General features: G+C 40.2%; 1 protein-coding gene across 1 annotated transcript in view; it reads right to left on the bottom strand.

Annotated features, from left to right (window-relative positions):
• The window catches only part of cbl (Cbl proto-oncogene, E3 ubiquitin protein ligase), a 39,153-nt gene extending 26,316 nt beyond the window's left edge, over positions 1-12,837 (bottom strand). Inside the window, 2 exon segments of the mRNA XM_028573069.1 lie at positions 6,686-6,933; positions 11,996-12,837. Of these exon segments, the coding sequence (XP_028428870.1) occupies positions 6,686-6,933; positions 11,996-12,142 (395 nt within the window). The 5' untranslated portion in view covers positions 12,143-12,837.
• Between the last annotated feature and the right edge of the window lie 262 nt (positions 12,838-13,099).

Below are 13,099 nucleotides of genomic sequence, written 5' to 3'. Positions count from 1 at the left end.
AATGTCAATACACCAGAGTACATTTTTCTCCCATCCCGGAATGCTGTGTGGACTAGCCAGACCCTCCTCCGCAGCGCTGTGGAGGTAGGTCTGGCAATGCGAAACTAGGTAAAATCCAATCCTAGACCAGCAGGGAAACCTATGCAGCACACCACTCTCTGAGCACAATCTTAAAACCTCAACAACTATACTGTATCATAAAACTGTCCATGTGAATCATGTCTAAATGTATCAACAAGTTTAATCCTTAATATCAAACAACCCACACACACACACACACACACACACACACACACCCCCCACACCAAACTTTCTCCTGCAATCACATTACATCTGACATTGCTACATTTACTCATGGCTCCATGCAATACTACACACACACACAGACCTTTCCTACAGTATCATAACAGTAGTGATAAGTTGGGTTTTCAGATAGTCAAAGTCAAGAGCTGTGCTCTCACAGACAGACCTTTGTTTCACATAGACATCAGGTATGTTTACAGAAAATAGAAAGTCATATTTTAGGATGGGTCTCTCATAGTGAACCAAAATAGAAATGGGCGTCAATGACATTTGCAAATACCAGATGTACTGTGCCATAGAATGCCATGTTTTTCTATGTCCACAAAGGCTTGACTTCATACATCATTGATAACACAGAAGCACTTTACTGTAAACAGCTGCAGAATGAATTTCATGCTCTGATCTTTTTTGTCTAGGATTTATAGCATGAGCAAGATTTGACCAGAACAACAAATTAAATACACAAATGTACAGACAGACAGTTACTGTGTAGTGGCATTACACACATCAGTGCCAAGCACCTGTCCCAACTCACTGAAACAAAGGCCACACGCTGCCAAGCGTGCACGTTTCACCACCACTGTGTTTCAGACAAAGACAACACTTTGCATTGGGAAGACACACCCAGTGTTCACCTTAGCAGTTAGCATTTTTATTGTGCACTCAAATCTTAAAACAAACAAGTATGCACATAGAGCAGTAACTACTAAAACATTTATAAAACAATGATGAGTAAAGGGAAATGGATCCAAACCATTGTTGAGTGAACGGCTCTTCATGGCACCTGCCACTAAACCCTGAACAGTAGCTCAGCTGCAGGGAATGCTGAATGAATAGAAGCTTGAGAAACTTGTTCCTACCGAGTTGTAATATTGATGCTCATTGTAATACCACTGAAGCATGTCTGGAATGTATTTTTCTATTGTGCAAAGGATTGAAGCTATGTACACTGTTAGTAAAGGAAGGTAGGGATGAGCAAAGCAAGTAAAGAAAAAGGGGTGGCAGTGAAGGATAGGGCTAGAAGATCTGTGGATAAAACTGTTATTAACCAAAAATTAACCATGTCTGTAGGGCTGCAAATAACCAGTATTGTAGATTTATTGTTTAGCCTTTAAAAAAGGTAAGAAATATATTTGTTTGTTGATCTACTAGCTAATTGATTATTCGACTAATTGTTTCAACTTTACATGTGTGCAGATTATTATTTATTATTTTGTGTGCAACATTGGGAAGAGAGTGGCAAAATTTTAACCAAATACAGGATGTGAAAATGTTCACACCACTCAGCTCTAGTGAAGAACACTTGTTTTAAAAACAAAACCAACAGCTATAACGCCTTTCAATAGCAACAGAAGTCTAACAGTGTCATATAACATACGAAACAAATAAGACCGGAAGAGATTTACAACCATCTACAAATAATATCACCAATGTATTATAATAGCCTTCAGGTCACTTTCTGCAGTGTAGACTGTCCCACAGTGCAGTTACGTCACCCTGAAGCATGTAAGTCCACCACTTCCTGTGACCAGCTGGTACTATCGATGGTGGTCAGGATGCAATGGCAGCTTAGCCCAGGAAGATCAAAGAGACTCTCACAGAGAGGTCAAAGCAGTTTCCAGTTAGACTAATGGAAGAGGGGGTTAAAGGGCTTTTCTGAGGCCACATTTATCAACCCTTCTACTGTATTACTCTGCTGAGGGACTGACGAATGTTTAATTTATAGGTTTCTTTAATAAATTAATACACCGGCTATAGACAAAGCAGCTGTAATTAAAACCAAGAAGAAACCCAGGCAACACGCTAATTTCTCAACACAAAACAATTAACCAAACCTAATTAGCAAAGCATTTCATCAAGAGATCACAGTTACAACTCACTAGTAGCTTCTGTTAATGCAGAAGTCAAATACTTTGCTGAACTGAAGTACCACACTTTTCTACTTAGTGGTAGTGTTAATTTTGTCACCCATTTCTAATTTAAGTCTTAGTCTTGTGCCAAATGTCCTTGTTAGTTTTATTCATTCATTCACATATCTTTTTTTGTTAGTCAAGTTTTAGTCGACTAAAGATCTCGTCATTTTAGTCTAGTTTTAGTCAAAAGAGAACTCAATATATCTTAGTCAAGTTTTAAAACACATTTTAGTCTTTTTTAAATAAATTATTTCTGAGATTATTTCTGATAACCATTTCAGTCAAATAGTTATATAAAAATAAATTACATAAAGTTATATAAATATAAAGCCTCTTCCTTATTTCACCAGTAAATTCCTGTTAAAGGACAAAAACAACCACTGAATGGGAAAAGGGTATTTTACAATAACTTTGAATGCAGCACGAGGCTGGCGAGGGGAGTTTCAAGTGAACGCAACATCTGTGTTGTTTTTCAGACAACGGCAGCTATAGACTGTCGTACGCCCCGCTGTTGGAATCCTACACAGTGAAATACAGACAAACCTTTACACCATTTCGCGGTCAGCATTTTAACCGTGTTTAATCCAGCTGCTAGCTAACGGTAGGCTAACATTACCTGCTGCCAAGTGTAGTGTTAACTAGCATCACATGCAGTGATGTTTCGGTTGCCTCCAAAGTCCGTTCAGGAGCATCAGAGAGAAGCGCAGGCATTTAAGTGGCACCGAAATAGGAGACAAGTGAGCCACAGCTAAAAGTCGATTGAAAATTAAACTGCATCTGTTTTGATAAACAGTTAATGGCTATTTTCTTTTTTTTTTTAATCTACCAACTTCAAGGGAGCCAGGAGCGAATGTATCAAGCCAGGTACTTAATCACATACAGGAAGGCCACAGGGCAGCTGGATACTTTACAAAATAAAACAATTTCATAATAAAACACCCAAGTTTATGGTGATTTTGGCGGTCTTGACTTATCAGCTGTGTCTAGAGTGAGAAAGGTGATCTGCAGGCGCACACACACAACCACTCACACAGAGAGACAGAGAGACAGAGAGAGAGAGAGAGAGAGAGAGAGAGAGAGAGAGAGAGAGAGAGAGAGAGAGAGAGAGAGAGAGAATCACTTTGTGACCAGCACGGAGAAATACGCAACTGGTGAACAGCCACGCGCGTGTAAGAGAAAATTGTCTATCAAAACTACATTCATTTCTGTATATAATGTCTTGGTGTTGCCGTGTAAAACCATAAGAGGAAGTAAGTGAAGACAACAGTAGGAAGTGCTGACTGTGTGGTGTTGATTCTGACTGAAAATGGGCTGTCAGTGTTAATAATTAATCTCGCTCACAGTTGACTCACTTTCATCCTCACGCTCTTCTACTGTGAACAACATCAAAGCCCCTTTATTCCTCTCTACCATAATTATATAAAAACACCGGATATATGGCCCATCTTACTCACGCAACTCAACTTCTACCTAGTTAAGACTTAGATGGCTGTTGCGCAACATAAACCAAATCCAAGCTTTTACTGCACTAACTCAACTCCACTTTTTCTCTAAAGCTAAACAATCTGTGTGGGACATATGGGAGTGGGGGGCTAGATAAATAGAGGCTCTAAATCTCTGGGGAAGACATAGTGGAGAAGTCTGTACAGCATCACAACACAGCATATCCACCCACGCTGCATTCAGGGCTCTGATGAAACACTCGGATCGTTCACTCTGACTTGAAAAAGGCTATTAAGCCTCAGTGGAGTAATTTAAGTCAATAATTATCAAGCACTGATACTGATTGAAGTCACAGTGGTGGAAATAATAAGTGCCATTGTTCTCATATTTTAATTAAGGCTGCATTGAAGAACACAGTGAAAGCAGTGTATTATCAAACTATTCTTTATGCATTTAGGCACTGAGATAATCTTTATCCTTGCTGTTCAACTTTTCAGCCTAAGCCATGTGCTAAGCTCAGCTGCTAACCACATACTAGTCTCTCTAGCGGCTCAACGTCATTGGTTTATTCTATAGCATTCTTAAATGGGCTGATACCCATTGGTTAGTGTCACTGCCACTGCCTTCTCCATGCAGACAATAGCAGCCTTTGTGTGTAATGCCTGGCTACGTTCGTACGTGTGTGTGTGTGTGTGTGTGTGTGTGTGTGTGTGTGTGTGTGTGTGTGTGTGTGTGTGTGTGTGTGTGTGTGTGTGTGTTTCCTCTGCTTTAACCAGAAATGTCTTTATATGCAGCCTCTTTGTGCAACGAAGTGATGATGAAAATAAATTTCACAGTTAAAATGGCTTAAATGAAATCAACCACCAGCTCATGGTAAATATGGCTTCCTCTTCTCTGGTTGCCTTGTAGTGGGTTTTTTCTGTTTGCAAGATTACTGTCACGGCAGCACAGAAAGAACAATGTCACTGAGGAACTAAGAAATAAGATGAGGATGTATCACGTTGGACTGGCTAGATAAAACTATTACCCAATTTTCTCAAAGCAGAAACGCTTCAAACAAGAGACGGAGGGTTAAAGAGTAAAGTAACTTCAGAAAAGCATGAAGATTTCTAGCAGTTTTAGTGTCCCTTTAAAAAAATAATGTTACACTAATTTAAAAAAAAAGGTAAGGTGAAGGGTAAGGTGCAATATGATTCAAATGAGTCGCTGCCAAACAAAAAACATTCACCAGCTAATGAGCTCCTCTCTTCAACAGTATTCACATTATTATCCATCTACCCACTTCCAGGTCACTTTTTCCTCACATTATTTTTGGTGAAACCAGAAAACTCTTAAACCAGCTTTACATACAACCTACAGTAAAGCTTACCTCTCCTTTACTTAGTCTGTAGGAATACAGATGTTTTCTTGCAAAGACTTAACGTACATCTCAAAGTCATGACACAAGCCTGTAAGACCAGCACCAGAAACACCGTGACCCACAGAGGGCTATCTGCTGCATGCTGACTCATAGTTCATGACAGTTTCACTTCTCTACAGCGATGGGGCAAATCACCTGTTAAATCCTAATGTTAAATGCAATAAACAGCATATCAACTCTTACTTCCAAAGGAGGTGGACTGTCCCTTTCAAAGAACACCTGGTAGCTCAAACAAAAGTAATGAGGTAGTAAGAGTTGAATACTATTATTTGATATTTAATTCAATATGATGAAACTGACATAACACTGCCTTTATGATACTAATGCACAAAGCCGCGTAAACTGCTTTTGATGCGGTTTAAGGATGTTGGTAAAACATAATGAAAGTACCAAATTCGAGGTCCTTTTTGAACTACACCCCTCGGGCCTTGGTTTCTGCCTAATCATTTCCACACCCACTTGGTGTCATTGTACAACAGACCAATCCAAAAGCTTCTGAAAACAGCAGCTACAGCAGTCAGATATAAAAAGACACCTGGACAACACAGTTTCAAAAAAAGTATTTTGCAAGTCATCTTTTTCACTGCCAGCAAAAGAAGCTACCACCCCGGAGGCAATTCTAGAGAGAAAAAAAAAAAAACAGGGATAATATTTGATACTGGCCCACATCGTGTATGGAACTCCCTAAAGAAACCTAATGAGGGCTATCTTAGTAAGTCATTACATACTGTACATAATGCCTGTTACAATTTTGTCTGACAGCATTTGCCCAAAGCATGCAGATAACCAAAAGACATACCCGTATGTAGTAATACAAGCAAGGAGGTAAGACCAGCTTCATCCAGCAGCTAGTCTACAGCCCTAACACAGCAATAACTTTTTGTTTATAAAAAGCTCAATTTTATCTCAAGGTTTTCTTTGGTATATCTTGTCTTCAAAATAATGCCTTTTCTCATTTGGTATTTTATAAACAAAGAAAACAAGATGCATATCTCATTAATAACACTTCCATAAGTCCCTCCACAACTGCTTATTTCTAATACACTTGTGTGTCTGTTTTCAGAGGGACAGAGACAGATTACGGAATGTAAAGGACAAGAAAGAGACATAGACGGAGGCAGTGTGATAAAAAAAGAAGCATTACAGTAAGACAGCTACAAGAAGAGAGAAATGTTCAAGTAGATGGTAGAGATAGGGAGACACAAAAACAAAGCGACAGGCAGACAGGCAGCTGTAGATTAAGCGCCATTCTGACCACAGATGTTCACATGCTCAAACCACAACTCCTCTCTCCTCGTTTTGAGACATGTTGAGCTACAACCACCCTGGGGGTTGTGGATGGGTGCAATTGTTCACTCTGTGTCTGTGCAGTCTTAATTATTCAAACCAAATGAATGAATTTGAGGTGTGAAGTTGTTGTGATACAAAGACTTCTCCCCTCACATTCCCGTTTCAAATGGGTTTGTTCACAAGAAAGTCATGGCAATGGCTCAGCAATACGGTTTGAGAAGAGAGCAGAGAACCTATATGGAGCCTTACACCTCCAGAATCATATCCCCTTGATTAATATTAAGCTAGCTGCAACATTTGTATCAACTTTATTCACCTGGGTTGTGAGTTCTCCTCATACATGCGTTCCTTGCCCTCCTTAAACAAGCTGATGGTCTGCTTGGTCTTCTTAGTTAGGTTCTCCATGAAGACCCGGAAGTACTCGTTGTCCCCCAGAGTCTCCATTTTGCCCTCGTAGCGAGACAAGATGGTGCGCAGGTGCTGGTATGTGTCTGGCAGCAGGTCCAGGATGTAAGGGGGGCTGTTTTTTAGAGCCAATTTGGGGTTTTGGCACAGGCGCACCACCTGCAGAAAGGGAGGGATGTGAGGGGGAAGACACGATACAGTTAGACACAAAAAGTGGGTGCAAGAAGTAAGGTAGATGAGAGAAAAATGAGACAGAAGATGTGTGAGAAAGAGGGTGGCGATCGAAAGTGAAAGAAAATCTGAGTTATCTATAACGCCACTGCACGTGCTTTTCCATTCTGTACATCAGTAAGACATTATTTATATCAAATAGACAGAGTCTTTTCTGTATTAGAGCACTCATCTTTAGTGCAAAATATCAGTCAGTGAGCCCAGATAGAAGAGGCAAAGGCAAAGACTGATGTCCTTAAAATCCCTGTCAGAGTCAAGCTTGGAGCTTTCAGAGTGTGGCAGGTCTACACATTATTTGATGGCACACACTGAGTATTGTGGATTTACTCCCTTATGAAGTCATGAGTTATTGTGGCACTGTCACACTACTTTCTCTTGTATCTACACAAAAAAAGATGAAAGTGGAACAAGACAAAAGGCATATCTGAATTTATCCATGGACAGTTTCTGGTCTCATTGTGAAGCTAATTATCTCCATTTCTTATTCATTTACAATACAGACGTCTTTTTGTAGACATGCACAGCAATGCCTTATTATGCGACTACCATGTCAAAAATCAGTCCGATTCTCCATTTCTTCAGCATGTTTTGAGAAGCTGTCGATATGTTTACACTTCCTCATTTCAATCTGCACACCGTAATACCACTTCTGCCTCAGAAAAAAAGCCTTTTTTAGGGACACAAAGTCAAACAGCTTGACTGAGCTCAATCATTGACACAACAGAGGGTGGGGTGGATTCTGTAACGGGTGAGCAGAAAGATAATGTTCTATTAGACGGCTTTATAAAACATGGAAATTTAGACTTCCCCTTTCGATGGTCAGTCTATGTGCTTGTTCACTAGACTGCTGGAATACATGTTACATCCTCTGTAATGTTCAACCTCTCCTCACTTATCACCACTGTCCTGGTGCAGTGTGTCTGAGTCATTTCGTTGATCATTACAAAAGACACTGATTGGCAGATGAGAACACTCCCGACATGAAGCTCTGTATGGTTGCTGTCATACTTACCACTGCATTAAAGCCTAACTTACTTGCGTGATCACAGTTCATATTCAGTTCACACATTCATACAAAAATTCTGGGTCTTGTGTCCTGATCTGAACCTGCTGTGAAACAGAGCTAGGCTGTCAGCTTCAACGGTGGCCGAACAATTGCATGTCAACAACACAGGACATGGCTCATTCTTTTGTAGACCAGGCCAAATTATTGTCTACTAATTATGTGAGAGTGTTAGAAAGAAATATGGCAAGAATCGCATTACAAGAATGTCGGTTTGAATTTCCTTGACTCTTCTTTTTGGAAGCCATCAGTGTGTCATTATGGGAAAACAAGACTTGAAAAGACTTAGCAGGATATCTTATAAATCAATCAGATTATAATTTATCTAGGCCTGGAAACACATACATTTATCAATAGTAAACAACTTTTAATGCATGAATACACATATTTATTGTAAACATGTTGAATTTCAATTCCATGTGTTTCTATGCCAAAACCTCTCTGACAAAAACTAAGCTGCTTGTTTAATACTTAGGTATTATATTAGATTATTAATTATAGATTTTCTGCATTAAATGTATGTATTTATTTATATGATACCATTCATCAGTTCCTCTAAATTTCTTCTTGAACAGCCACAGATTCATATCTAATAGTGGTTATAAATGTAATATATATATTATATATAGTTATAATTATCATTCAGAGTATTCCCTTCCACACCTAAGGTGTCAGACTTAAAAAGGGACATCTCATGAATCCACCGAATGACCATGCTTCATATAGCCTACTGAGAGTGTAACAAATTAGAAATATTTGATTTAAGTTTGTAAGTAGACCAGTCAGTTCATTATCATTGTACCAAATGCCTCTCAAAAAGAATGAATCACACTATACCAGTGGGATACTACTACAGTAGTACTATAGTAGCAGTACTGATTTCATCAAATGTTTTCAGCATGTGGGCCTTCATTGGTGTCTGAACAGCATTACTGGGTTGGATACTACAAGATAGGGCTGGGCCATATGAAGAAAATCAGATATCACGATATTCTTGACCGAATACCTTAATGTCAATATTGCTGGGTTGATAATTGGCGCTTTAACAAAAATATTTTCACAATTAGATTAATAATCATCAATAATGTGGATATAATTACTAAGTGGTTAAAGCTTAATAATAGACCTGCATGAACAGTCCGGTAAATTCAGAAAATGACATCACTTTACTGTAATGCAGCCTTTAAAACAAGGAAAACACAAAACTTAAGCAATATTACATTATCTATCTATCTATCTATCTATCTATCTATCTATCTATCCATCCATCCATCCATCCACACACACTACAAGACCTAATATGGATGATTTAAGCACAAATAAATGCAGCTACCACAATAGACTTGATTAAGATTAGTCACTGGGATTATCCATATTACACTCAGCATTAGACTGACCAGATAAAACTAGCAAAGCCCTGATGTCTATCTATCTATTTAAATAATTTCAATTACTAAACTGAAATACAACTGAAGGAGAAGGAAGAGCTTAAAGATGCCTTAGAACAACTGCTACTAAAAAGGTATGTAGCACACTATAAGGATAATACTTATATATTTTGTATTTTGGGTGATTTGACTAGGCTACATGGGCAACTGAACTGAAAGCTAATATGCCTTCAGTATCATTACCTACACTGTGCCCTCATTCCTTCAACGCTTCTCCAGGCCTCCAAATGGAGTAGGTCCACACTGGTTATGTCTGAGACCAGATAGACTGTTGCCAAGGTTACGCCACCAACATGATTATCAATGGATTAAACCGATGTTTTAGACACACCAGTGGCCGCTGTCTTACTACACTTGTTTAAGCACAAACGGCACACAATGAAATGAATGAACAAATGAATGAATCAATGTGCTACCCTTAAGGGCAGAACATAATTTTTTGTCTACCAGACACTGTGAATGGTAAAACAAAAAATTAAAAAATGGTAAAGTTCAGTATTTTAACAGCTGGAGGAAATAAATTAAATAAATTATAACTTGTAATCATACATCTACATGTCAGCATGACTATAATGTGACAATAGGACTACTGGTGATTTTAGACATGAAGATTTTTAAGGAAATGTTACCAATCTGGATGATGATGATTAACAGTATCAGATATAGTTCATTTCACCCAGCTACAACGGTAAGACAAGCTCATAAATATGTGTCACTGAGCTTTACTACAGCACAACATTGATATAATGATATCCATAATATCTTTAAGTAGCATATGACCTGAAATTTACTTGTGGTTATCCGTCTGGTTAAATAAGAAAATAGTTCCTAGTAGCCTATGGCTGATGGTGAAATGATCCATGTACAACTTCAGGTTTTGATTAATGAATAGCTAACTAGCAATGCAACAGCAGAGACAGTAACCACAACACCTAATGGTTAAACTTGTAATGCTTAAAAGTTTAATATAAGCTTAAACCTGATGCAGGTAGCTTAACTTGCAACACACCTTTGCTCAGGGCATAACAAATGTAGTGTTCAACTCAAAAGCTTAAAACACAAGGATTCCATAATCAAGGTTTGTTATGCTTAACACTTTAAGAAAAGGTTATGTAGGCAACTCTGAAGTGGGAAATTAGCCTTGTGCTTTTGATAAAGTTTAACTAAATCCTGTGCGGGAGGTATTTTCAGAGAGCAACTGCATTATTGTTACGGTTATTCTGCAGGTGTTGTTCTACAGTATGCTGGGCTGTGTTTTTTCTTTTAGACCAAGCAGAACAATATTTCCGCTGCTATTTTAAACATTGTGGTGGAGTAAAAATACTTTTGGTCTTCTATCCTTTTCAAAAGGTAAGATACTCTTTCACCTCGGTGGTGCTGCCCCTCAAATCTTTTACTGGATCAGATGTCATATGGTAAAACTGCAAAAGCTAACCTGACTGCAGGTGGTTTAAGTAGTATAGGGTCAGCTCTTGAATCATCTTATCTAGGTTTGCAGACAGACACACAAACTTTATAGAAGAGTGTTGAACATTCACTGAGAACACAAAATAAAGACTGACGTTACTTCTGTTTTCTTATTTGTGTTAGGTACAGTACCTGCTCAAATGTGGAGAACAGTCCAGCCAGATAATCTACCACAGTGAAGCTAAATAACGGAAATGTGTTTTTTTTTTTGTAATAATAGCTTTGTAAAATGACTTGGTCTCTTAACATCAGAGCTCTAAACAAAGGCCTCAAAGAGGAAGAGGAGACACAAAAGAGTGTCTTGTCTTCCTATTCACTCTAATAGTGCTGTGTGAATCTCACAGGAAACTGGGGGTCAAACTGCTACAGATTTTTTTTTTTTCCAGAGAAGTGAAGCTGTGAAATGAGTCTTCCCTGTGAAAGTGCATAATTGTCCTAGTTAAATTGACACATTTTGTTTTGTTTTTCCCCTCAATGCTTTGTTACAGTTTGCAAGGGCTGACAGACTGTTGACTGCAAACATTTCAGTAACGATGTATGGGAAAACTGTTGTTGTGCTAGAACCCACTGTAATTTCAGTTCACTGCCAAATCTTACTTCTTTGTTCATGCCAATGTTTACGATACATCATAGCATTTAAACGTGGTCAAACAAGCTAGTTGTACCACGGTACGACAACTAGTTACCAGCGAGTGGCACAGCACTAGCAAACGATGTGATAAAGAATCCCTTGTTCTGTCCGTGGGCTAACGTCAATGTTAGGCTGCTTTAAAAGTCATTGTAATTTACTCTGGTACGAGGGAGCCTGGCAAATACGGTGCAAAACCACAGTTTCGAAAATTAGCTTACGTTAGCTAACCATGTCTTCTCCCAGCTGACTAGCTAACTTGACGTTAGCAACACCAGCTTTGCAGCAGGCGAAGATTAGCTAGCTTATCGCTAGTTAGCTGCAGTTAGCTAGCACCCCTAGGCATCCGACGCGCTAGTTAACGTTGATCAGTAATTTACGAACCTTGTCCATTAGTTTCCAGCATTTCTCCACTGTCTTTTTGTCCACGGCCCCGGGCTGGTGATGGGAGTGGAGGTGGTGATGGTGTGGCTGGAAGGCATCCTTCATCATTCCGATGAGACCCCCGCCTTTCTTCAGGTTCCCTGCCATGTTCGGACTCGGCTAGGGTCGGCCAGAGCGGCAGAGAGGCGAGGCAGGGCAGGGGTCAAGGGGACCGAACCGCCGCCTGGAGTTAGCTGGACCGGGCGATGGTGATCCGCCGGCACCCCCCGACGAGGACAGCGCCCGAGTGGCGAATCCGAGCCAGGGTCCGACGGGGGGTATAAGGAGGGAGGGATGGCTATAGGATAAAGGCTCCCATCAGTAAACCCAGCATCAGTTTGTCAGATAAATGTCCCGATTATGGCTAAAAACAAGCACCTCAGTCACTCACACCCTGTGCTGCAGCTAGCTGCGGTGCTCGGTCTCTCTCTGCAGGGACCCACGCAGGCTAATTAGCAGAGAACCAGACCTGTCTCTGCTCGCCCCTCAGCTGGAGGACAATGGCACCGTTTCTCTGCCCAGAAGCCTTGTGGACTTGGAGTGTGTCCTCTGCTCTTGACAACCCTCGATGTCGTTCCCCTTTTTTGTCAGCGGCAGTAGCTCTTTTCGCCTGTGCTGAGCCTTGACGGGAAGTTCAGTGTCTGTGTGACACAGTGTCAGCCCTCCTCTGCGGGCTGACGACAGAGAGCACTCACCGATGAATGAGGAGAACGTTGCGCTTAAAACTGCGAAAGCTTCACGGACAAGAACTAGAACAGGGGTGAATAAATAATTGAGGGAATTAAACATTTCCCAGTGTTTTCTGTCCCCCCCCCCCCCGTGACGTGTATGTATGGCCCTTTCCTGTACGTCCCCTTCCGTCCCACCCCCCCCAAAAAAAATAAAACTCCACGATTTCCCTGTGCGCGTTCACGAGCCATGATGAATGTAGTCGGGTGCGCGTTTCTGCCTGTACAGCATTCATAAAACGTTAAAGGGATGCTGAATGCAGCCCTGAATTCCCCCAGCGCGGGCCTTTGTCGCTCATGACAACAAAGGACGCTTTGACATATCTTACTGCCTGTG

Source organism: Perca flavescens, chromosome 3 (assembly GCF_004354835.1).
Source record: "Perca flavescens isolate YP-PL-M2 chromosome 3, PFLA_1.0, whole genome shotgun sequence".
Taxonomy (NCBI): Eukaryota; Metazoa; Chordata; class Actinopteri; order Perciformes; family Percidae; genus Perca; species Perca flavescens.
The sequence above is the reverse complement of the archived record's forward strand: the minus strand, read 5'-3'. Positions and strand labels throughout refer to the sequence as shown.